Source organism: Lipotes vexillifer, unplaced genomic scaffold (genome assembly GCF_000442215.2).
Source record: "Lipotes vexillifer unplaced genomic scaffold, Lipotes_vexillifer_v1.1 scaffold1900, whole genome shotgun sequence".
NCBI classification, from domain to species: Eukaryota; Metazoa; Chordata; class Mammalia; order Artiodactyla; family Lipotidae; genus Lipotes; species Lipotes vexillifer.
The window spans coordinates 293,819-321,006 of NW_006787845.1; the positions used below are offsets into that span (position 1 = coordinate 293,819).

The following is a 27,188-nucleotide window of genomic DNA, read 5'->3' on the forward strand; positions in this document are numbered from 1 at the left end:
GAAGTGACCTGGGAACAAGAAGGCTTCAATAAGGGCCCTCCCTGCAAAGACGGATGACTGGACTTCGGAATGCTAGGGATACAACCAGCCTCCACTCCAGCCATTGCCCACCCCTGTGTGGCAGTGCCACCTCCTGGTCACCGAGCGCACTTTAACAGGCCCACTGGAAGGCCATCAAGCCTCACATCAAGGTGGACCCCAAAGAGTCCTGAACCCCCTGGTAAGTTTTCTGAGGAGGAGTGTATTAAGATATAAGTGAAGAAACACAGTAATGATAATTTTTAAAAGTATAATTTTTACCTATGATAAAATATTTTTCTTTTATCAACCTAGAAGGAAAAACCTCCAAAGCAATCATGGCAGCAATCTTTGAACTAAATTTTATTGCACTATCAATTTATGTTTAAAAAAAAATCAAAACATTATGTCAGAGCCGGCAGGAGGCATTCATGGATGCCAGTGCTCTAGGAACAGGTTTCCATCACAACTTAGGACTTTTTCCAGAAGCCGGGCCCAGTGGGCTGTAGCATGAGATGCCCCCATAGACAGGAATGTTAGTTCAAATACTGAACACGCATGTACTGCACCTCTCATAACGAACATCTCTCTCATTACATCATCTTTAGTTTTTCACCAGCACATCAGTATGATGAGTCTTCCTTCTTGGAAATGAAGAATGGCTCAATTAATCACTGAGTGAGTGGCCTTCTGCCTAAAGGTGAGGTGCCTTTGAAACATCCTCATCACTCAGCAATGGGTTCACAGTGCCTTGCATACCTTTTCCTTGACGTCTATTGTCCTGCTGCTTGATTGGCTTCCCACCTTCCAGAGCCTCACACCACAGTATCCACTGAGCTTTCCCATCAGCTTCTCCTAGGCCTATCCGCTCTTTGACCTTTGTTTCTTCTAACTTTGGTTTCTCTGTACCTTATTCTCTTCAGATTTTCTCAGTTGCTTATTATATTCTTTTTCTCTTAAACTGAACACTGAGGAATAAATGGTTCAACATAGTCACTGCAAGTGGCACAGAGTTATCTGTACTTACAAGGGGCATTAACAAATCTCTGTCACCAAGGGACAGAACCTCCAGGTGTGTCCTTATAATAAAAGTAGCAAAACAAGTAGAAGAGTTACTTAGAATTTCAATAACTCTGATGTAGCCCTATTATGAACAGTATATGGGCAATTTTGTCTAGTCCATTTATACAAAAGGGTGTTTCATTCTTATTTGCACTAAAGGAAAAAAATGTAGCTTTAAGGTAAGAACCGATGGTTGTCAGATTTTGTCCCCATATCATACCTGCTTGACAAAAGAGGGACTTTGATCACTGGTGTTTATAATTGCAACGTCAGGTTGCTTTTCTGGCAAAAAAGATTGGAAATTTGCTAACAAAACTTTATAGGATAGACTTGAAGTACAAACTTTCCTTGACGTTTTAAAAACACTCCAAGTCTTACATTTAAAATGTTCTGGAAGAAAATTTATTTTCCAGTTAAGTTAAATACCAGGGTGTTGCTCTTCTGGATATAACAACAGCCAAGGCTGCCAAGAATATCAAATGTGCTCTTCTGGCTTTGAAAATTTTCATTTTTGAGAAAGTATAATATGCTATTTCAAGGCATTTCTTCTACAAAAGGTAGACACATCCCTGTAAGTCTCTTCTCAGAATATTCCTTCTCTCAAATCTTTTATCTGAATAACTTCATGTACTCAGGTAAACTGAAAAGACAAGATATTTTGGAATTAAAAGTAAGACAAATCTGCTTAGAAAAGAAAAAGACAATATGCTCTTAAAAGTAGTGCCAAATAAATACATAAAAGAATTAAGTTAGGTGCAATAAGAGGGTGTGCTGAGAGTCTTATTGTTGATGTCTGATCCCTTTCTTGTGCTCTTTGCTCATTCAGACAAGCTAAGGAGCCTTTTTGTTCCACTTCAAGTCAAAGAAATTATTTATACATTATTTATTTAATAATTTAATAAATACATCAATTAAATAAGTACATCAAAGAAAAGTCTGCATCAGAGCAATCTCCTGAGCCCCTCAAGAAGGGCACACACTGTCTATGATGGCTGACTTCCTTGAACTGGCTCCCAGTGAACAAGTGGCGGGACAGATGCTACCCATTACTACAGAGCTGAACACCAACACCAAGAAGAATGTCTTGATTCTCGGTTTTCATGTGAAAAACCACACATTATATTAGCTTTGAAGACTGAGGGGAAACTCCCAAGGAGGAAAAATGGAGCAGTTATATTTCTAACAATTTGACAGTCTCCTCCGCACCTGTTTCCTTCATTCAGAAACATCCTGGAAGAGATTTGTCTAAAGTTTTAGCTCAGTGAGTATTCTCCAGAAGAGTCAGGCATCCATGTAAGTTGCCCAAATATCCACAATAGTGTTATAAGGACACAAAAATGTTCACCTTGCCTACATCACCTTCCCTCAGTGGCCATTTTTGGTTATATCTTCTCTCTTTTGAGACCAACATTGGAATCATTGATGTGAAGAAATCATTGACTTCTAAAGAGACCATGTTTGTGTTTAATCCTGTTTTGGTTCTGTGCTTTGCCAGAAACAAAGAGAACAAGAGAAATAGGAAGGAAAGTAGGCATGCATTTGTCATGCCCAAAGTTGTTGAGCACAGGCCTCTGGCTCCTTCTCTATCTTGGGACACACAGGAGCACTTCCTGTATAGTAGCACACTTCAGGGGCATGGGTAAAATCTCTGTTCAGGGAAGCCCATTTGAATCTAGGAGTTTGGGCTGTTATGGAGGTCTGAACACATGCTACATGGCCAGCAAAGGTAACAAACTCAGGCCCCCAACAATGAAACAAGTTGTACATCCTCAATCGTAATGTTTCTACAAAGAAATCCATACAAGCTGCTATGACATGGTTCTTTGTTCCAGGTTCTTCGCACAAAAATATATCAGGTATTATCATAAAGAACTTCCAAAGAACCACATTTTCAGGGCTTGGCATCCTCCAAGGAGGTCATCTACAAGCCCTCAGAATATTCTGATGATGAGTGCCTTTGTTCAGCTAAGGGCTGTGGGCTACTCCAGAGAGTCTAAACAATGTGATTTATGGTGGGGCCTCTGGGTCACAACTTTTTATGCTAATAATGTGATTTATGGCTGTAGACTTTGGACCACACAGTATCGGCCTAAGTTCTCGAGGTCTAAGATGTATTATATTAGCACTCAACCACACCTCTGTGACAAAGCCTCAGTAAAAACTTTGGACCTCAGGTGAGCTCCCCTGTTTGCAATGCTCCATGCTTATGGTTACACATCATTGCTCAGAGAATTGCTGTCCACACAACTCAATCGAGAGAGGATGCTTATGGAAACCTGAACCTTACCCTCTATGCTTCTTCCCTTCCCTTGCTGATTTTAGGCTATATATATATTTTTTATTTTTATTTTTTGCTTTACACGGACCTCTCAAAGTTGTGGTCTCTCCCATGGCGGAGAACAGGCTCTGGACACGCAGGCTCAGCAGCCATGGCTCACGGGCCTAGCCGCTCCATGGCATGTGGGAACTTCCCGGATCGGGGCACGAACTCATGTCCCCTGTATCGGCAGGCAGACTCTCAACCACCGCGCTACCAGGGAAGCCCTAGGCTCTATCTTTTGCTGCAATAAATTGTACCCATGAGTCTAGTGACTTGGCTGAGTTCTTTGAGTCTTAGCAAATCATGAACATGAGATGGTTTTGGGGACTCCCAAACTTGCAGTTGGTGTCAAAGTGAGCATGGTCTTGGTGACTCTCATACTCTGTAGTTTCATAAAGCTTAAAATCTATTTATTAGTTTAGTATTTAAAATTTGTTCTTAAGTCAGTGCAAATTGAGGAAAGGATATTGCCTTTACATCTCCCCATGAGGAATGTAGTTGTGGTTGTGTGATTGGTAAGAAAATTTAGGCCTGGAATAGACTATTTTAAATAGATATGTTCTCATTTTATTCAATGTTTGAAATTTTGATTTGCTATACATATAAGAAAGTAGCTCATTTCTTCAAATGAACTTGGCTGAACAGTGAAGAAGCAATAGATTTGTGATAAGTAAACCCTCAATCCGGCAATAATAGTAGTAGAGCATACTAATCTCCCTTTGCTACAAGTTGAGTTTGTAGAAATTTGAACACTGAATTCAAACACTCAGATAAGCCTGAAGACTCCTTTCCTCGAGTAAAAGCTATAGAATTTCTGAAAACAACTAGAGACATCTGAATTATGGTCCAGAACAGAGAAACTATCACAAAATACATCCTCCCCAAAGACAATAGCTGATCATTGAAAATGAAGGTGGTAGCTGGAGGGATGGGATGAGGGTGGGCGAGAGATGCAAGAGAGAGGGATATGGGGATAAACTTATGCATTATAGCTGATTCACTTTGTTATGCTGCAGAAACTGACAACATTGTAAAGCAATTATACTCCATTAAAGATGTTTAAAAAAAACAATAAAGGAGGATAGCAAAGTATATGTAGGATGGATAAAAAACAAGTCTTATTCTACAGTACAGAGAACTATATTCAATATCCTGTAATAAACCATAGTGAAAAAAATAAAGAAAAAGAAGGTGGAGAAAAAGAGAGACAAGCCATCTCCTTTGACCCTGCACATCTGGTAATTGGGATTTGCTTGGTTGGCCCTTACCCATGGGCATGAGGGAAAAGAAACATTTCAACACTTTAGAGAAGTAGTGCTTCAGGAGCCTCGTTTTCAAGTCAACGGCTTACCTGGGGGTATTCCTAATGGGAAAACCATCTATACCGTCTTAAACAAAATCATGTGATGCAAAACACAAGACCTGCATCTTGATCCTGAAAAGACATCAAAAGAAAACCGTCCTTAATAATTATTCCGCTTCTTCTCTGGGAGTGGCATGTACTTGCCATATGCTTTTACTCCCAGAGGTTTTCCAGGGCTATCTGGAATCAGGCTTGTCTTATCAGCATTTAGAGGCATCATGCTCTCTGAGAAACTTAGAATGACAACCAAAATGCTGATTTGGGCTCCATCAGCAGAGGAAATAAAAATCTATTATTTTAACAATCTTTCTTCTGGGAAATAATCCAAACATGCAGTAATAAATATGTCCTTCTATATAGGATTTTTGATGCTATTATACAACAATAACATTTGAAAATTATGTTTCATTGTGATGGGTTGTAATCGTTTAATATTCAAAGTGCCATTATTTTAAATGCCTCATTTTAATTTATCCACAGTTAAGTACTGTCAGTATATACAATCTTGCTTCGTATTTACATAATTTGAAGCATGTATTTTCTAAACCATTTTGCAAATAAAGAACCTAATGTTTAATGTGATTAGCAAAAGATAATGGCCGAGAGGTTGCCATCAACACTTGTTAAGTGTTGCTTTCCCTATTTGAGCCAGATATTTCATTCTTCTAAGCCTGGTTCTTCATTTCTACAATGAAGATAATTATTTTACTTTCTTCATAGGGTTATGATGTAGTTTCATTAAAAAATAGTATGTAAACAGCTTCGTAAAGCCCTGGCAATGAAGAAGTGCATAATAATATTTATATTATTTATCATTGAAGTATACTTGGTTTACAATATTTTATTAGTTTCCGGGTGTACAACATAGTGATTCAATATTTTTATAGACTCTACTCCATTTAAAGTTATCATAAAGTAATGACTATATTTCCTGTGCTTTACAATATCTCTGTTGCTTATTTATTTTATACATAATAGTCTGTATCTCTTAATTCCCTACAACATCTTGCTCCTCCCACTTCTTTCTTCCCATGGTAACCATTAGTTCTTTATATCTGTGTCTGTTTCTCTTTTGTTATACATATTTGTTTCCTTTTTTAGATTCTATATACAAGTGATATCACAGTATTTACCATTCTCTGACTTATTTCACGAGGCATAATAGTTGAATACACATTGTTTCAAATGGCAGAATTTCGTGTGTGTGTGTGTATAGATAGATAGATGATAGATAGATAAATATAGTTATGCATACATACCACATCTTTCTTATTCATTCATTGTTAAAGGACACACTGTTTCCATACCTTGTTTATTATAAATAATGCTGGTATGAATCTTGGGGTGCATGTATCTTCTAGGAGTAGTTTTCTTTGAATATATGCTCAATAATGAAATTGCTGGATCATATGGTAGTTTTATTTTTAGTTTTTTGAGGAAACGGTCTACTGTTTTCCACAGTGGTTGCACCAATTTACATTCTTACAAATAGTGTACAAGTGTTCCCTTTATTCCACATGCTCACCAAAATTTGTAATTTGTGATTGTATTAGTGATAGCCATTCTGGCAGCTGTCAGGTGGTATCTATCACTGTGGTTTTGATTTGCTTTGGAATTAAATTTTACTGCCTGATTAGCAACTTCCAGCTGAATCACCATAGAATGCAGAAAGCTACATGTATCTTCAAGATATTCACTAAGGAACTTTAAAAATTATGATTATCCTGTTAGTTTTCTGTAACTAGTGAACCATGACACTCAACAAGGCTACTAGACCGTTCACCCAGCAGCATTCTTGTGTCTGTCTTTTCTCTGGTGACCACCCACTCTGCAGTCGCCAGCTGAGTGCCCAGGACACCTTGAGGATGCACACTGAATCCAGTGGAGGACACCCTGGAAGAGCAAACACACGGGGGGAGAAGGCAAAGAGGAAAAGCTTCATTTATACTTATAAACTCTCTCCTCCCAGCACCACCCAATGAATGAAGTGGCCTCCCCGGTCAATACCAACCATTGCTGTCTCAATTGCCTCTCAACTGATCTCAGTTCTAACAGAGGTGGGTTCTAATAGGGGATGGTAGCTAACGGTGATCTTTATAAGACATCTGGTTCTTACTTCAGGACCATTTTAATCGTTCCCCTCAAATAAGACATCTCGATGGATTAATGACCAATCAGCCCATACTCACATATAACTGAGATCCCATACATTTAGTAATTTTATTTTTTATTTTTGGGTGGGAGGGACTGCACAGACTCAGCTATGACCTTAAAAGGTCTCGTCACAGTCAAGCAAATTGTAGCTGGACTTGTATGTATTTTTGATTTGACTAGCACAACCAATATATGCAATTTAAAATGGTTACAGGACATAGTACTCCACTATTTCCCCCAGGCTCAAAAAACTGTATCTCGTAGTGGGTCAAACCCCCTTACCCGTTACAAAACTGACGGTCTGCTTAGATATTCACCACCCCCCTAGACAGCTTCGTCCCTAGATCTATGAATGCTTTTTTTTCGTAATCAATACTATCTGACACAAGCCCCATAATGAAATTTTACGAAAATCTTTTAAACACCACAGGTTAAAGTAGCTTAAATTTTTCATAAAGCAAGACACTGAAAATGTCTAGATGGGCTTTGCCAGCCCATCAGCATAAAGATTTGGTCCCAGCCTATTAGTTCTTAACAGACATACACATGCACTCCTCTAGACCCCGGTGAGAATGCCCTCCAAATCACAAAGAAATATCAAAAGGAGCGGGTGTCAATCACGCTACACTAGCAGCTCAGGACACCTTGCTTAACCACACTCCCACGGGACACAGCAGTGATAAAAAATTAATCCATGAACGAAAGTTTGATTAAGTCATGTTAGCTAGGGTTGGTAAACCTCGTGCTAGCCACCGCAGTCATACGATTGACCCAAATTAATAGAGACCCGTTGTAAAGAGTGTTAAGGAAACATACAAAATATAGTCAAATACCAATTAAGCTGTAAAAAGCCATAATTAAAACTAAGCCAAACCACGAAAGTGACTTTAGTACAATCTGAATACACGACAACTAAGACCCAAACTCGTATTAGATACTCCACTAAGCTTAGTCGTAAACTTAAGTAGTCCGAAAACAAGACTATTTGCCAGAGTACTACTGGCAGCAGCCTAAAACTCAAAAGACTTAGAGGTGCTTCATATCCTTCTAGAGGAGCCTGTTCTGTAGCCGATAAACTGCGATTAACGTCACCAACCTTTGCCACTTCAGTCTATACACAGCCATCTTCAGCAAACCCTAGAACGGAACGAAAGTAAGCATAACTACCATACATAAAAACGTTAGGTCAAGGTGTAACCTATGGGATGGGAAGAAATGGGCTACATTTTCTATAATAAGAACACCCCTTAAAAGCACGAAAGTTTTTATGAAATCTAAAAAGAGGATTTAGTAGTAAATTAAGAGCAGAATGCTTAATTGAATAAGGCCATGAAGCACGCACACACCGCCTGTCACCCTCCTCAAGTATCACAGCAAAACCCCAGTTCACTAACTTATGCTAAGCAATTATACGAGAGGAGACAAGTCGTAACAAGGTAAGCATACCGGAAAGTGTGCTTGGATAAAACAAGATATAGCTTAAACAAAGCATCTAGTTTACATAGAAGATTCCACAATCCATGTATATCTTGAACTATACCTAGCCCATACCCTCCCCACCGCTACTACCATACACTAATCGAACATTCACCATACATCTAAAGTATAGGAGATAGAAATTTTGCCACCAATGGTGCTATAGAGAAAGAACCATAAGGGATAAATGAAAGAAATATTAAAAGTAAAAAAAAGCAAAGCTTACCCCTTATACCTTTTGCATGACGACTTAACTAGTAATAACTTAGCAAAGAGACCTTAAGCTAAATTACCCGAAACCAGACGAGCTACTTACAAGCAGTAACTAGAACAAACCCATCTATGTGGCAAAATAGTGAGAAGACTTATAAGTAGAGGTGAAAAGCCTAACGAGCCTGGTGATAAGCTGGTTGTCCAAGAAAGGAATTTCAGCTCAACATTAAATAATACTAAAAACCACATCAAGTCTTAACGTATAAATTGTTAGTCATAAAGGTACAGCTTTTAAGAAATGGATACAACCTTTACTAGACGGTAATATAAACAAACCACAGTTGACCTAAAAGCAGCCACCAATTAAGAAAGCGTTCAAGCTCAACAACAAAATTACGTTTTAATTTAAACAATAAACAAATCAACTCCTAGCCTATTGGACTAATCTATTCAACTATAGAAGTAATACTGTTAAACATGAGTAACAAGAAATTTTTCTCCTTGCCCAAGCTTACATCAGTAACTGGTAATATATTGATAATTAAGAGTTAATAAATATAACCCAACACTAAATTATTTATTAAACATACTGTTAACCCAACACAGGCGTGCATTAAGGAAAGATTTAAAAAAGTAAAAGGAACTTGGTAAACACAAACTCCGACTGTATACCAAAAACATCACCTCTAGCATAACCAGTATTAGAGGCCCTGCCTGCCCAGTGACAATCGTTAAAAGGCCGCGGTCTCCTGACCTTGCAAAGGTAGCATAATCACTTGTTCTCTAAATAAGGACTTGTATGAATGGCCACACGAGGGTTTTACTGTCTCTTACTTTTAATCAGTGAAATTGACGTCCCCGTGAAGAGGCGGGGATAACAAAATAAGACTAGAAAACCCTATGGAGCTTCAATTAATCAGCCTAAAAATCACAAACTAAAACCACCAAGGTAAAACAAAGTTATATATGGGTTGACAATTTCGGTTGGGATGACCTCGGAGTACAAAAAAACCTCCGAGTGATTAAAGCCTAGGCCTACTAGCCAAAGCATAGTGTCACTTATTGATCCAAATTTTTGATCAAAGGAACAATTTACTCTAGGGATAACAGCACAATCCTATTCTAGAGTCCATATCGATAATAGGGTTTACAACCTCGATGTTGGTTCAGGACATCCTAAAGGTGCAGTCGCTATTAAGTGTTCGTTTGTTCAACGATTAAAGTCCTATGTGATCTGAGTTCAGACCGGAGTAATCCAGGTCGGTTTCTACTACGCATTTTTCCCAGTACGAAAGGACAAGAGAAATAAGGCCAACTTCAAACAAGTGCCTTCAAATAATTAATGATCTAATCTCAACTTAATAAACTAGCACAAATATACCTGCTCAAGACCAGGGCTTTGTTGAGGTGGCAGAGTACGGCAATAGCATAAAACTTAATCTTTTACACCCAGAGTTCAAATCGTCTCCCCAACAAAATGTTTGTAATTAACATCCTAACACTCATTCTCCCTATTGTCCTAACACTAGTGGAAAGTAAAATCCACATTTGCCCTAAACTTAGCTCTCACAATATGAAGCCCCCACCCATGCCATATCCCCTCATCAACATTAACCTAGGAGCATGCTAGCAATATCCAGCCTAGCCGTCTATTTTATCCTATGATCCGACTGAGCTTCCAAATCAAAATACACATTAATTGGAATTCTCCGAGCAGTAGCACAATCTCATGCAAAGTAACAATAGCCATCATCCTCTTATCAGTACTCCTAATAAACGGCTCCTTTACCGTACCCACACTAACTACCACACAAGAACAACTATGACTCCTTTTTCCTTCATGACCATTAGCCATAATATGATTCATTTCTACCGTAGCAGAAAATAATCTGGCCCCCTTCGACCTAACAGAAGGAGAATCAGAACTCGTATCTGGCTTCAATGTGGAATATGCAGCAGGCCCTTTCGCCCTATTCTTCCTAGCAGAATATGCCAACATCATCATAATAAATATATTCACAACTCTCCTCTTTCTAGAAGCATTCCACGACCCCTACACAACAGAACTACACACAACAAACCTCATTCTCAAAACACTACTAATCACAATATCTTTCCTATGAATTCGAGCATCCGACCCCCGTTTAGGATATGATCAATTAATACACCTACTCTGAAAAAAATGTCCTCCCTCTAACACTAGCCTTCTGTATACGAAACGTCTCACTACCCGCTACAACAGCAGGCATATATGTATTTTTACCTTTTCGAGAAACCTCCATATTGTTTCCACAGTGACCACACCAATTAACATTCCCAACAACAGAGTACAAATGTTCCCTTTTCCCCACATCTTCGCTATCACTTGTTATTTGTGGTCTTTTTTTTTTTTTTTTTTTTTTTTTTTTTTTTTTTGCGGTACGCGGGCCTCTCACTGCAGCGGCCTCTCCTGTTGCAGAGCACAGGCTCCAGATGAGCAGGCTCAGCGGACATAGCTCACGGGCCCAGGAACACTGCGGCACTTCTTCCTGGACCAGTGCAAGAACTTGTGTCCCCTCCATCGACAGGCGGACTCTCAACCACTGGGCCACAAGGGAAGCCCTGTGGTCATTTTAATGATAGCCATTCTGACGGGTGCATTTCTCTAATGATTAATGATGTTGAGCTTTTCATGTTAGTCAGCTGTATGTCTTCTTTGTAAAAATGTCTGTTTCATAGGTATGTTTATTTGTGTCATATTTTAGTTTCCACGTATGTGATGTCATATGGTGTCTTCCTCTTTCTGACTTAATTCACATAGTACGATAATCTCTAGGTCCATCACGTTATTGTAGATGGTGTTATTTCATTCTTTTTGATTGCTGAGTAATATTTCATTTTGTGTGTGTGTGTGTGTGTGTGTGTGTGTGTGTGTGTGTGATATCTTCTTTATCAATTCATCTCTAAATGGACAGTTAGCGTCTTTCAGGGTTGTTTACTATTGTAAATAGTGCTGCTATGCTCATAGGGATGCATGCATCTTTTTAAATTATAATTTTATTTGGGTATATGCCTAGGAGTGAGATTGCTAGATCATATGGTAAGTTTATTTTTAGTTTTTTGAGGAAACTTCCTACTGTTTTCCATGGTGGCTGCACCAATTTACATTCCCACCAACAGTGTAGGAGAGTTCCCTTTTCTGTCCAACATTTATAGTTTGTAGACTATGATGGCCATTCTGGTTTGCGTGAGATTTTCTCTAGTAATTGACAATGATGGGCATGTTTTCATGTACCTCTTGGCTTTCTGTATGTCTTCTTTGGAGAAATGCTTATTTAGGTCTTCTGCCTGTTTTTTCAATTGGTTTGTATTTCTTTTTCGTGAGTTGTATGAGTTGTTTGTAAATTTTGGAAAGTAAGCCCTTGTCAGTCACATGATTTGCAAATATTTTCTCCCAGTCTGTATGTTGTATTTACAGTTTGTCATTTCCTTTGCTGTGCAAAAGCTTATACGTTTGACTAGGTACCATTCTTTTATTTTTGCCTTTATTTCTATTGCCTTTGGAGACAAACCTAAGAAAATGGTAAAATTTAAGTCAGAGAATTGTTTGTCTATGTCCTTTTCTAGGAGTTTCCATGCCATATATTTAAGTCTTAAAGCTATTTAGAGTTTATTTCTGTGTATGGTGGGAGGGTGTGTTCTAACATCATAGATATACATGCAGCTGTCTAACTTTTCCAACAACCTTTTTTGCTTTTTTGCCATAACATGGTGTTTATTTTGGTATAAGAAGCAAGGCAAATCCAAAGGATGTAATTTAGAGGAAACTCTATTCTGTCTATTCTCTATGAACTAGAACAAGGAGAATGAGAGAAGATGATAATGGTTACCAACAAACCGTTTTCTCTTAATTTTATTTTATTTTATTTTATTATTTTTTTTTTTTCTTTTTTTTTTGCGGTACGCGGGCCTCTCACTGTTGTGGCCTCCCCCGTTGCGGAGCACAGGCTCCGGACGCGCAGGCTCAGCAGCCATGGCTCACGGGCCCAGCCGCTCCGCAGCATGTGGGATCTTCCCGGACTGGGGCACGAACCCGTGTCCCCTGCATCGGCAGGCGGACTCCCAACCACTGCGCCACCAGGGAAGCCCTCTCTTAATTTTAGCTAAATGACGGAGCAAACTCCAATGGAAGGTTGTGATCTACATTTTTTATTTTTTACATCTTTATTAGAGAATAATTGTTTTATAATCGTGTGTTAGTTTCTGCTTTATAACAATGTGAATCAGTTATACTTATGTTCCCATATCTCTTCCCTCTTGGGTCTCCCTCCCTCCCATCCTCCTTATGCCACGTCTCCAGGCAGTCACAAAGAACCTAGCTGATCTCTCTGTGATATGCGGCTGCTTCCCACTAGCTATCTACTTTACGTTTGTTGGTGTATATATGTCTATGCTTTTCTCTCGCTTTGTCACAGGTTACCCTTCCCTACCCCATATCCTCAAGTCCATTCTCTATTAGATCTGTGCATTTATTCCTGTCTTACCACTAGATTCTTTATGATATTTTTTTCCCGTAAATTCCATATATATGTGTTAGCATTACGGTATTTGTCTTTCTCTTTGACTTACTTCACTCTGTATGACAGATTCTAGGTCTATCCACCTCATTACAAATAGCTCAATTTCGTTTCTTTTTATGGCTAATATTCCATTGTATATAAGTGACACATCTTCTTTATCCATTCATCCGACGATGGGCACTTAGGTTGTTTCCATCTCCTGGCTATTGTAAATAGGGCTGCAATGAACATTTTGATACATGACTTTTTTGAATTATGGTTTTCTCAGGGTATATGCCCAGTAGTGGGATTGCTGGGTCATATGGTAGTTCTATTTGTAGTTTTTTAAGGAACCTCCATACTGTTCTCCATAGTGGCTGTACCAATTCACATTCCCACCAGCAGTGCAAGAGTGTTCCCTTTTCTACACACCCTCTCCAGCGTTTATTATTTCTAAATTTTTTGATGACTGCCAATCTGATTGGTGTGAGATGATATCTCATTGTAGTTTTGATTTGCATTTCTCTAATGATTAATGATGTTGAGCATTCTTTCATGTGTTTGTTGGCATTCCGTATATCTTCTTTGGAGAAATATCTATTTAGGTCTTCTGCCCATTTTTGGATTGGGTTGTTTGTTTCTTTGTTATTGAGCTGCATGAGCTGCTTATAAATTTTGGAGATTAATCCTTTGTCAGTTGCTTCATTTGCAAATATTTTCTCCCATTCTGAGGGTTGTCTTTTGGTCTTGTTTATGGTTTCCTTTGCTGTGCAAAAGCTTTGAAGTTTCATTAGGTCCCATTTGTTTATTTTTCTTTTTATTTCCATGTTTTATTTCCATGTCTCTAGGAAGTGGGTCAAAAAGATTTTGCTGTGATTTATGTCATAGGGTGTTCTATGTTTTCCTCTAAGAGTTTGATAGTTTCTGGCCTTACATTTAGGTCTTTAATCCATTTTGAGCTTATATTTGCGCATGGTGTTACGGAGTCATCTCATACTTTTACATGCCTGTCCAGTTTTCCCAGCAGCACTTATTGAAGAGGCTGTCTTTTCTGCACTGTACATTCCTGCCTTCTTTATCAAGGATAAGGTGACCATATGTGCGTGTGTATATCTCTGGGCTTTCTATCCTGTTCCACTGATCTATCTTTCTATTTTGGTGCCAGTACCATACTCTCTTGATTACTGTAGCTTTGTAGTATAGTCTGAAGTCAGGGAGCCTGATTCCTCCAGTTCCATTTTTTGTCCTCAAGATTGTTCTGGCTATTCGGGGTCTTTTGTGTTTCCATACAAATTGTGATTTTTTTTGTTCTAGTTCTCTGAAAAATGCCAGTGGTAGTTAGATAGGGATTGCACTGATTCTGTAGATTGCTTTGGGTAGTAGAGTCATTTTCACAATGTTCATTCTTCCAATCGAAGAACATGGTATATCTCGCCATCTGTTTGTATCATCTTTAATTTCTTTCATCATTGTCATAATTTTCTGCATACAGGTCTTTGTCTCCTTAAGTAGGTTACTTCCTAGATATTTTATTCTTTTTGTTGCAATGGTAAATGGGATTGTTTTGTTCAGTTCATTTTCAGATTTTTCATTATTAGTGTATCGGAACGCCAGAGATTTCTGTGCATTAATTTTCTATCCTGCTACTTTACCAGATGATTCATTGATTAGCTCTAGTAATTTTCTGGTAGCATATTTAGGATTTTCTACATATAATAACATGTCATCTGCAAACAGTGACAGCCTTACTTCTTTTCCGATATGATTCCTTTTATTTCATTTTCTTCTCTTGTTGCTGTGGTGAAAATATCCAAAACTATGCTGAATAAGAGTGGTGAGAGTGGGCAACCTTGTCTTGTTCCTGAACTTAGTGGAAATGCTTTCAGTTTTTCACCACTATGGACGACGTTGGCTGAGGGTTTGTCGTATATGGCCCTTATGTTGTGGAAAGTTCCCTCTATGTCTACTCTCTGCAGGGTTTTTAATCATAAATGTGTTGAATTTTGTCGAAATCTTTCTGTGCATCTATTGAGATGACCATATGGTTTTTCTACTTCAATTGGTTAAGATGGTGTATCACGGTAATTGATATGCATATATTGAAGAATCCTTGCATTCCTGGAATAAAGCCCACTTGATCATTGTTGATGATCCTTTTAATGTGCTGTTGGATTCTGTTTGCTCGTATCTTGTTGAGGATTTTTGCATCTATATTAATCAGTGATATTGGCCTGTATTTTTTTCTTTGTGACATCCTTGTCTGGTTTAGGTATCAAGGTGATGGTGGGCTCTTAGAATGAGTTTCGGAGTGTTCCTCCCTCAGCTATATTCTGCAAGAGTTTGAGAAGGATAGGTGTCAGCTCTTCTCTAAATGTTTGCTAGAAAATGTTTGCTAGAATTCACTTGTGAAGCTCTCTGGCCCTGGGCTTCGGTTTGTTGGAAGATTTTTAATAGTTTCCATTTCAGTGCTTGTGATTTGTCTGTTCATATCTTTCAGTCTTGACAGGCTGTGTCTGTTCATCCTGATTCAGTCTTGGCAGGTTGTGCATTTCTAAGAATGTGTCCATTTCTTCCTGGTTGTCCATTTTATTGGCATAGTGTTGCTTGTAGTAATCTCTCATGATCTTCTGTATTTCTGCAGTGTCAGTTGTTACTTCTCCTTTTTCATTTCTAATTCTATTGGTTTGAGTTTTCTATATTTTTCTTGATGAGTCTGTCTAAAGGTTTATCAATTTTATCTTCTCAAAGAACCAGCTTTTAGTTTTATTGATCTTTGCTATTGTTTCCTTCATTCCTTTTTCATTTATTTCTGATGTGATCATTATGATTTCTTTCTCTCTGCTATCTTTGGAGTTCTTTTGTTCTTTCTCTAATTTCTTTACGTGCAAGGTTAGGTAGTTTATTCGTTTCTTGTTTCTTAAGGTAGGATTGTTTTGCTATAAACTTCCCTGTTAGAACTGCTTTTGCTGCATCTCATATTTTTGGGTCGTCGTGTCTCCATTGTCATTTGTTTCTAGGTAAAATTTTATTTCCTCTTTGATTTCTTCCTTGATCATTTCATTATTAAGTAGTCTATTTTTTAGCCTCCATGTGTTTGTATTTTTTACAAATCTTTTCCTGTAATTGATATCTAGTCTCATAGCGTTGTGGTCGCAAGAGATAACTTAGTACGATTTCAATTTTCTTAAGTTTACCAAGGCTTGACTTGTGACCCAAGATATGGTCTATCCTGGAGAATGTTCCATGAGTACTTGAAAAAAATGTGTATTCTGTTGTTTTTAGTTGGAATTTCTTATAAATATCAATTAAGTCCATCTTGTTTAATGTAGCATTTAAAGTTTGTGTTTCCTTATTTATTTTCACTTTGGATGATCTGTCCATTATGGTGAAAATGGGGGTGTTAAAGTCCGTTATTATGAATGTGTTACTGTCGAGTTCCCCTTTTATGGCCGTTAGCATTTGCCTTATGTATTGAGGTGCTCCTATGTTTTGTGCATAAATATATACAATTGTTATATATTCTTCTTGGATCGATTCCTTGATCCTTGTAGTGTCCTTCCTTGTCATCTATTCCTCCTTCCTTGTAGTGTCCTTCTTTGTCATTTCTAACAGTATTTATTTTGAAGTCTATTTTATCTGCTATGAGAACTGCTACTCCAGCTTTCTTTTGGTTTCCATTTGTATGGAATATCTTTTTCCATCCCCTTGCTTTCAGTCTGTATGTGTCTCTAGGTCTGAAGAGGGTCTCTTGTAGCCAGCATATATATGAGACTTCTTTTTGTATCCATTCAGCCAATATGTGTCTTTTGGTGGGAGCATTTAATCCATTTACATTTAAGGTAATTATCTATATGTATGTTTCTATTCCCATTTTCTTAATTGTTTTCGGTTCGTTATTGTAAGTCTTTTCCTTTTTTTGCGTTTCTTGTCTAGAGAAGTTCCTATTGTATTTGTTGTAAAGCTGTTTCGTGGTGCTGAACTCTCTCAGCTTTTCCTTGTCTGTAAAGGTTTTAATTTCTTTAACATATCTGAATGAGATCCTTGCTGGGTAGAATAATCTTGGTTGCAGGATTTTCCCCTTCATCACTTTAAATATGTCCTGCCAGTCCCTTCTGGTTTGCATAGTTTCTGCTGAAAAATCAACTGTTAACTTTATGGGGATTCCCTTGTGTGTTGTTTTTCCCTTGCTGCTTTTAATATGTTTTCTTTGTATTTAATTTTTGACAATTTGATTAATATGTGTTTTGTCGTATTTCTCCTTGGATTTATCCTGTATTGGATAAATCTGTGCTTCCTGGAATATAGTATCTCTGTTAAACTTGTTGAGGTAGTACCAGAGTGTTTTCCATAAGAGTATGGGTCCACGATAGGCAATCACGTTGTATTATTATAAACTTCACATTATACTTGCTAAGGCTCTAGTATGGTCTATTTGTGTCACCCTAAATTCATGTTGAAATCCTAATCTATAAAAGTAATGGTTTTAATAGGTGGGGCCTTGGGCAGTTGCTTAAATCACAAGGGTGGAGCCCATATCAATGGAATTAGTGCTTTTATAAAAGAGGCCCTAGAAGCAACTTTAGCCCACCATGTGAGGACAAAGTGTGAAGGCACTGGCTATGAACCAGGAAGGGATCCATTACCAGAAATCCTGACACCTTGATCTTGGACTTTCGAGAACTGTGAGCAATACATTTCTGTTGTTTAAAAACTACCTGGCCATGGTGTTGATATCAGCAACCCAAGTAGGACAGACTACCATAACAAAGTACAATAAACTGTGTGGCTCAAAAAAAAGAAATTTATCGTCTCACAGTGCTGCAGGTGACAAAACCGAGATTGAGGTGTCAGCAGGGTTGGCTGTTTCTCAGGGCCATGAGGGATCTCTTCCAAACTTCCCTTTTTGGCTTAAAGCTGGCCAAATTCTCCTTGTCTCCTCCTATCAGCTTCCTCATATGTATGAATCTGTGTCCAAATTTCCTTTTCCAAATGAGGTCTCATTCATAGACACTGGGGTCTAGGACTTGAACATGTGAAATTTTGGAAGCAACAATTCAATCCATAACACGATTATACTCATGCCTCCTTTTTCAACATGTATTTCATCATGTCTTTCACTTTTTGAAATAAATTCTGTAATATAACCAAATTACACAGAGAAATTTCCAGAAAATAGCACAGTGCTCTGTCACATCTAGGGAAAATATGAGAGTAATTTAGATAAATCTAAGTATTTCACTTTGCATGTAATTGACATGACTTCATAAAAGACCCAGGGAAGAAACATATCTACATAGTTGGATGTCTGCCATTCAGGCCTGTTGACCTGGTGGCTCAAACACGACAAGCAACTTGTATTCAGTGATATGATTTGTCAAAAAGATGAATAAATCTTGGTTAATTTCAAAACAGATTGAAATAAAATCTTCACTCTGTTTACACATCTGCTGTATTTCTGGGAAAGGTCAGTGCATAACATTTCTGCATAGAAATAACTTTTTTTTTTTTTTTTTTTTTTGTGGTACGTGGTCCCCTCACTGCTGTGGCCTCTCCCGTTGTGGAACACAGGCTCCGGACGCGCAGGCTCAGCGGCCATGGCTCTCGGGCCCAGACGCTCCGCAGCATGTGGGATCTTCCCGGACCGGGGCACGAACCCGCATCCCCTGCCTCGGCAGGCGGACTCTCAACCACTGCGCCACCAGGGAAGCCCAGAAATAACTTTTGAATGTACAGATTAAACAGAGTTAGACAAACAGTTTTGCATATTTCTTATTTTTGACCTGCTTAGGTGGCCTATGAACATGTAAAATTTGTGCAGGAAGCAGGACAATTATTTCCTGCACTGAAGAATGTCAAGCAACCCTTCTCCCCTCAATAAATAACAGTGGTGCCCGCATCATTGTGACACATTTCTAGACATCTCCTTGAGATGGCCTTACCCAGAACGAATTCAGACTTTTGGGACCACTGGAACCTGTCTGAAATTTTGTTGGGCCACACTGAAATAAAATTTAACTGAAGTATAGTTATTATACTTTCAAGAGAGAAAAAGTTATTGTCAACTTCTTCACACTAAAAATTGTCTGAAGAGGGGAGTAATACTTAAAATAATATACCCCTTATTCATAAATGTGCAAATCTATATTGCCATTCCAGTTGTTACTAATTAGAGTCATGAAAATACAGAAAGTGGGCTCAAAATCCATAATTAGGGTTGGCTTTCAATCTGTGTGTTGTTTGATTTTTCCTAGGAACCATTTCACTGTCTTGGAACTTCCAGCTTGGTTATATGTGTGTGAGTGTGATGTGTGTATGTGTTTGTGAGTGTGAGTGTGGTATGAGTGTTATACCTCAATAAAAACAAAGAATTTTTAAAATAGGCAAGAAATCTGAATAGATGTTTCCAAAGAAGATCAACAAATGGCCAACTACATGAAAAGATGTTCAAAATCACTTATCAGTGAAATGCAAATCCAAGCCAACTGAGATATCTCACACCTGTTAGAATGACATTATCAAAATCTAAGAGCTAGAAATGCTGGCAAGGATATAGGAACGACTGTGGGAGAACAGGTGTGGCCTCACTTACCAAAGGACCTTTATGCCACAGGAAATGGTGAGTCATTACGGTTTTTAATTAGAGAAATGAGGTTAGATTTATTTTCAGGAGAAAAACACACTGGAACCTGTGTGACTGAAATAGTCAAGCAGGGATGGTTGCATAATTATATTGAGTATTTAGAAGGCCACTACGGATTCCAGACGTGACTTGGAGAGATGGTCCAAACTAATACTGGAATGATGGGGTTGAGCAGATGGAGACAGACTCAACACAGACTGTAATTTCTGATTAGTAAAAGGACAAATGTGAGGTAACTATGGTAGGATTTTTGCCTACATGTCTAGGGAAATTGTAATATTTTTACCGAAGGAAGGATATAGTGAAAAGATATTGGAATTTACTGTAAAATATAATTTGGTTTTACTCACATTGAAATAGGAATGGAAATATTCAGCACAGATCTTACCTGGAGTTCAGGAGAATGGGGTTAGGATAGGTTCTGGAAGTCATCCTATGATGGGAAGTGGACGATACCAGCAGGGAAGAGCAGTAGTAAATGCAGTTGTTTTCATTTAAATACCAATTATGACATAATTATCCATATCCACAAAATCATGCCTGGAAAATAGTTTGAGCACACTTCCACAGTACTAATATTTAATAGTAGTAAATTATTTGTTTCAAAAACCTCGATTCAAATCAATCTGGCAAGCTTTGATGAGTTCACACTGCATAATTCCTATTGAGGAGAGAAATACATAAATGCAGGAATTTGAGTTAGTACACTGATGTTTCACATATGTGTGGAATCCACATGGTAAGTATTTAGAAAACACTTGTTGGTTGAAATGATTTTCCTCAAAGAGCCTGCAGAACTTCAGAAAAGGTAAGACTTTTTACCGGCATCCTGTGCCTGCACATACACACACACACACACACCACACATGTGCCCTCATGCACACACCCTTGCAAAGTTACTAGAAAACAAATAAGAATTCTCTGAAAGAAGCAACTGTCATGTAAGGCTCAAGCCAGCAGTTTCTCAAACTTTTATTTCATAATTCTTTCAAATAGGCTCAGGAAACCCTTGAATAACAAAATCCAGTACTTTTGATTAATACTAATCTTTTAGAACCTCTAATGTAGTTATCTCTAAGAGGGGAGAAGAGTGTGAATCGTGTCCAAAACGTATCTGTGAGATACGCAGTCATCTTCCTTTTCATGCTAACCTCTCACCATCCTGATCTGCAAGAGGTGAGCTGTAATCTTTCAAACAAAGCTCTACCTCTGCAAACGTATGGGAATACTATAGCTCCCTAACATGTTCAACCTCGGAGTAGGAGCCCTCCTGCTTCCATGCACCTACCCAGCGTCATTCCTTACTTCTGGTAATTCAAGGAAGAGCTAGAGAGGAACACACAGAAATCAATCAATAAGAGCTCAGCTTTGCAGACTTCTTTACCACTTTACCCCATTTGGACCAAGATATCCTACAAGGTTTTAATAATGAAATCTAATGTATTTTTTAAAAAACATTAAATTTTTGAAAGTTAAGACAATAAATCGCATGAAAATAGAAAAATGAAGAAATGTTTACATTTCCTTGTTTTTAGATAAGGAAGAAAGTAATTTTGTTATTTTGAGATTCCTATATATTCCCCAAGGTGAATCAGATTATCTGGTTTAAAATGGAGAAATATGGGGAAAAACATATATTTATGTTTTTATATATTTATATATTTATAGTAACCATTTCAAGTCTTGTTCTAGTTTAATTCTCTGAGTACAGAGCCTAGGGGTTCTGTACTCCTTTCCTAAGTGCATTTGAAGTTGAGACTGCAACATGAAGTTTCAAGTGCAACATGTACTAAAAATACCTGTTTCTTGCTGTAGCCTTTTTGGTGTGACCTTATGTAGGAAATATATATGTAATGTATTCTATACACATCATACATACGTAGATGCAGCAAAGTCTGAAACAAGCTAATCATTAAAGTTTTTTAAAAAAAAAAAAAGACTTCATTCATGTGCGACCCCAATTTGAATCGTTTATAAAACATATATTTATGTTTGACATATATTTATGTTCTTTAGGAGAATATTTGTGTCAGTTGTAAGGGAAAAGGTCCCCCAACACAATATCGCATGGGTTATGAAAATAGAGGTTGACTCAATATTTAACACCTGTATTAGTGGAGTCACGCTGTAATCATCAACTCAGGCTAAAGTTTGTGTAAAGTTCAGTTTAAAGAATTGAATGTCCTCAAAAGTTTGCCAGATTCTTTTAGTAGAAAGTGAGGTGCTCTCTTGACATGTTTCAAGGTGCCGGTGGCTATGAATATGTACTTTTTCTGTATCTGCACATAGTATCTTTTAATATACTCGAAACATTTGAAACATGATTTTGCAAGCTGTTATTAGTCATTTTGCGGTGGAGATAGCCTAAATGGATACCTGGTTCATAAATGGAGATTCTGGGAAAATTCTGCCTATTCTACAAGAACATGCTATTTCATGGCAGGCAGACATATACATTTTCATAGGCTGGACCATAAAACATATCTTTTGCAACTTCCTCTACTTCTGTCAGTCTCTTAATTTTTAATCCACTGCATAATACTGCTACAAAATATGAAAATGTATGTTATTCATTTACACCAGAGTAGAACATAGATAATCGTATCAGTAAGGTTTGAAATTTCACAAAATTAAACCATTTTAGATGCACGATCACAAAAATCTTATTTTAGATGCTTGATCATAAAAATCTTATTTTTGCAAATATGTACATTGTGCCCAACACCTCTTCATTCCTTCAACGAGCCTACCTCTAGTAACCACCATTCTACTTTTACATCTATGAATTTGACTTTTTTATATTCTACATGTAATATCATACAATATATGTCTTTGTCTTATTTCTCTTAGCATAATGCCCTTCAAGTCCATCCATATTGTTGCTAGGGGCACAATTTCAATGTTTGTATGGCTGAGTTGTATTCCACTTTATAAATATATATACAACAGCTTTTTAATCCATTTTTCTGTTGATGGAGGTTACTTCCATATCTTGACAATTGTAAGTAATGCTGCAATAATGATTGGGATCCATGTATCTTTTTCCCAGGTACAAATCTCCATGTACCTGGGTAGGGCAAAAGAAAAAGAAAAAAAGAAACAAAAGAATAGGGTGAGACCTGCATCTCAGGGAGGGAGCTGTGAAGGAGGAAAAGTTTCCACACACTAGGAAGCCCATTCACTTGTGGAGACAGGGTGTGAGCAGGGGTATTCTTGGAAGCCACAGAGTGTAGCAACGGGGGTGCAGAAGTCAAAGCGGAGAGATCCTCACACCGAAGGTCGGTGCTTACCTGCTTTCACCTGCTTGAGAGGCGAATCTGTTCAAGCACAAGATCAGGTGAGGGCTAGGAGCTGAGGCTCAGGATTTGGAGTTCAGTCCCCAGGAAGATGACTGGGGTTGACTGTGTGAACACAGCCTGAAGGGGGTTAGTGTGCCACAGCTAGCTGGGAGGGAGTCCAGGAAATGTCTAGACCTGCCTGAGACAAGAGACAATTGTTTGGGGTGGTGATGAGAAGGGATTCAGAGGACTGCCTAAATGAGCTTCAGAGATGGACACAAACCGCGGTTATCAGTGTGAACACCAAAGACAGGCAAGAAATGCCTGTTGCTGGTGCAGCCCCCAAGAATCCTGTGTGCAAGCACAGGTCACTATCCACACCTCCCCTCCTGGGAAGCTGTGTCGCCCACCACTGCCAGGATCCCATGATCCAGGGACCACTTTTCTGAGAGAACACATGGTATGATCAGTCTGTTGTAACATCAAACCGGCCTCTTCCGCCACAGGCTCACCCCTCATTCTGTACCCCTCCCTCCCCTTGGATTGAGCCATAGCCACCTCTGTCAGACACCGGAGGGCAACCAACATGCAGAGGCTGGGACAAATCCAAAGCTGAACCCCAGGGGCTGTGCAAACAAAGAAGAGAAGGAAATTTCTCCCTGCAGCCTCAGGAACAGCAGATTAAAAAACTAAAATCAACTTGTACCCTGCATCTGTGTAATAAATAGACAACAAATCATCTCAAAATTGAGGCTGGGAACTTTGGGAGGAAATGTAGCTTAGGGTTTGCTGGATGCGACTGACCAGTTCTTGATTTTTATATTTGTCTTAGTTTAGGTTTTAGCACTTGTTATCATTGGTGGATTTGTTATAGACTAACTATAGACCCCTATCACTCACCTCTGGCCTTGTGGAAATTTCCCAAGCACAGGAGTTAAAGCTAAGGCTTTCTCATAAATTGCTATCACACACAGATTCCCAACAAGACCAAAAACAAACCCTGGTGCACACAGAGGGTTCTGATACCAGTGTTGTTATAATATATTATTGAAAATGTAAAATGTCTCATTTCCAGACATTTTTGATCATTTACAAAACCTACAAACAAGAAAGCACCACATAACAGGAATAAAAGCTGTCAGTAAGTCATCCTTGAAGAATCCCAGATGTTGCATGTACTTGACAAAGACCTTAAGTCACCTATCTTAAATAGTTTTGAAAAAATACAGCAACCCATGTCCAAAAATTAAAGGAAACTATAACAAGTAGATTGGAGTAGACAGAACAAAGGATCAGCAAACTTGAAGACAGGCCAGTAGATTTTATCCAATGACAGGAAAAAAATTAAAAAAGGAAAAAGCTGTATCAAAACTCAAACCTGTGGCACGATGATCACTAACATACAATTAGTAGGAGTCCCAGAGGAGTAGTCTATACATCCAAGAAGCTCAACAAACTTCAATGAACTCAAAGAGATCCATGCTTATCATATCATAGTCAAATTGACAAAAGTCAGAGAAAATTTTGAAATAGGTAAGAGAAAAATAATGTATCATTTTTAAGTTTCAGTATGATTAATAGCTGATTTCCCATCATATACCATAAGGGCCAAAAGACAATTACATGATATCTTCAAAGTGATTAAGAGGAAAGTCTGCCTCAATAATTTTATAAATAATAAAACTCTGAAAAATGGATAGAGAATAAAAATACAAACCACATAATGGCAGAAAATATTGAATACAAAATACACAGCTCTTAAAACTCCAAAATATGAAAAAAAATCCAATTTAAAAATGAGCAAAATATTTGAATATACCCTAGCAAACGTCTTATATATGACAAATAAATCCATGGAAAGATCCTCAATAACAACAACCATTTGGGGAATGCAAATTAAACAACAATGTTACAACCTGACACCTCTATGACTGTTGGAGAAGTATTAAATATAGAGTAAACCCATGACCAACCGTTCCACTGTTAGGTATATACTGAATAAAACTGAAAACATATTGACACAAAATCTTGTACACAATATTCCTAACAGCATTATTCATGATAGTGTAAAAGTAGATCAGAAAAAATGTTTATTAAATGACAGATTAAAAAAATATGCATATCCGTACAACAGAATATTATTAAGCAATAAATAGGAACGAAGTACTGACGTGCTACAGTATGAGTGACCCTTGAATACATTATGCTAAGTAAAGAAAGTTATAAAAGATAACATGTTGTATGACTCAATTTATATGAAATGCCCAGAATAGGCAAACCTGTGGACAGAAAATATATTAGTGGCTGTCTAGGTCTGGGTGCGATGCATGATATGTGTTAAGGAGGTGGAGTTGGGAGTGAATGCTAATGACTAGGGTTACATTTTGGAATGAAAAAAATATTCAAAAATTAGATTTATGTGACAGTTGCACCACTCTGAAAGTATACTAAAAAACACCGAATTTTTATGTTAAATGTGTGAGTTTTATATCTCAATAAAGCTGTTTTACAAAACAAATTTAAAAAGAATTATAGCATAAAGTACCTTTTATTATTTGATAGTTTAATGAGGAAATAAAGCTATTGAGACAGTGGCTAATGGCCAAGTAAAATGTTTGGTTACTTCAGGCTGAGTCTAATGCCTTGATGTCAACTTTGTCCAGTTAAGGAAGAGCAAGTAAGTATCCTTGCAATGTCAATAATTTCACAGAGCAATCCACAGTTAGAAAGCAGGAAGCATACTTGTGCTTTATTAATTACATCAGAGAGTTCCAGAGAGTTAACGGTGCGGTCCCAAGTGCTGTTCAGAAAGGGAATCCAGGAGTTGAAAAACAGGCATCGGGCCAATCACTGGCTTGGGTTTAGGGAGCCAGCAGAACCCTGCTAACTACCAGTAGGAGTGGGGGACAACCCTTATCCAAGACAACCAGCGCTGGGCATGTTGCCCACACTGAGCCTAGAACACCAAAATATCGTGCTTTTCTAGAGTAACTAACAAGTTGGATAATGGTCTCAGGAAAATGTCAAACTGATCAGAACTGGAGACTAAAAGAGCATAACAGAGTCAGTTGACCTCCCAAATCCTTATTGTCTTTCTTAAAGTTATTATGCTAAGTGAAATAAGTCAGAGAGAGAAAGACAAATACTGCATGAATACTATCACTTAAGTGCAGAAGTTAAAAAATACAACAAACTAGTGAATACAAGAGAAAAAGGCACAAATTAGAGAACACCCTAGTAGTTGCCAGTGGGGAGAAGGAAATGAGGGCAATAGAAGTTAGGGAATCAAAACGTGTAAACTGTTTTGTATAAGTTACAAGGATATATTGTACAGCACAGGAAATATAGCCAGTATCTTATAACTATAAACGTAGTTTATAAATATAACCTTTAAAAAATTGTGAACCATTATACTGTACACATGACATATTGGACAACTACATTTCAATAATAAAAAATAAATATGGTAGAAATAATAAAAGCTATTTATAATAAAAATTTATAATGAAAAAAGTAAATTCACTTTTCCTGAAATCTGGACAAAGTTCTGGAAAAATGTGAACGGTCTGGTGGGTGTAGGCCAGCTTGTTAGATCTTGGTTTTATGAGCTAGTGAGACTCTGACCAGTACTTTCAAGTGCATTCTTTGAAAGTCAGCTATAATCAAGCCTCCACAGTGAAAGATATGTGCTGTGTCCATACAGACAATAGAAACACTTGTGGCTTGGACTATCTTGCTGATTGTGAAGATCTGCCTCAGAAACCCTCTGGGTTAGGCGGCCTTTGCCCATTCATTTTTGGCGTTTCATTGCATATGAGGAAGATTTAAGATTAAATATGGACTACAATTTCAGCTCCTATTAAATGATCAGAATTATAATTTTGACATTATAAACCTACATCTTTCAAGTGTTAACATTTTTTCTGCATTTTCAGATGGCTACCCCAAAGAAGAAATGATTTATAGATGGAGAAAAAATTCGGTTGAGGCAGCTGATCAGAAATCCTGGCGGCTTTATCAGTTTGACTTCATGGGCCTCAGAAACACCACAGAAATTGTGAAAACATCTGCAGGTAGTAGTTAACTTACAGAGGTGTAGTTCTCCAAAACAAATCCGACTCTTTCC

At 37.9% G+C, this 27,188-nt stretch overlaps 1 protein-coding gene across 1 annotated transcript in view; it reads left to right on the forward strand.

The window, feature by feature from the left end:
* LOC103069297 (gamma-aminobutyric acid receptor subunit gamma-3-like) overlaps positions 1–27,188 on the forward strand; it is a 249,259-nt gene that overhangs the window by 195,555 nt on the left and 26,516 nt on the right. The window contains exon 7 of the mRNA XM_007460909.1: positions 26,998–27,135. Coding sequence (XP_007460971.1) covers positions 26,998–27,135 — 138 coding nt within the window. The remainder of the gene's footprint in view (positions 1–26,997; positions 27,136–27,188) is intronic.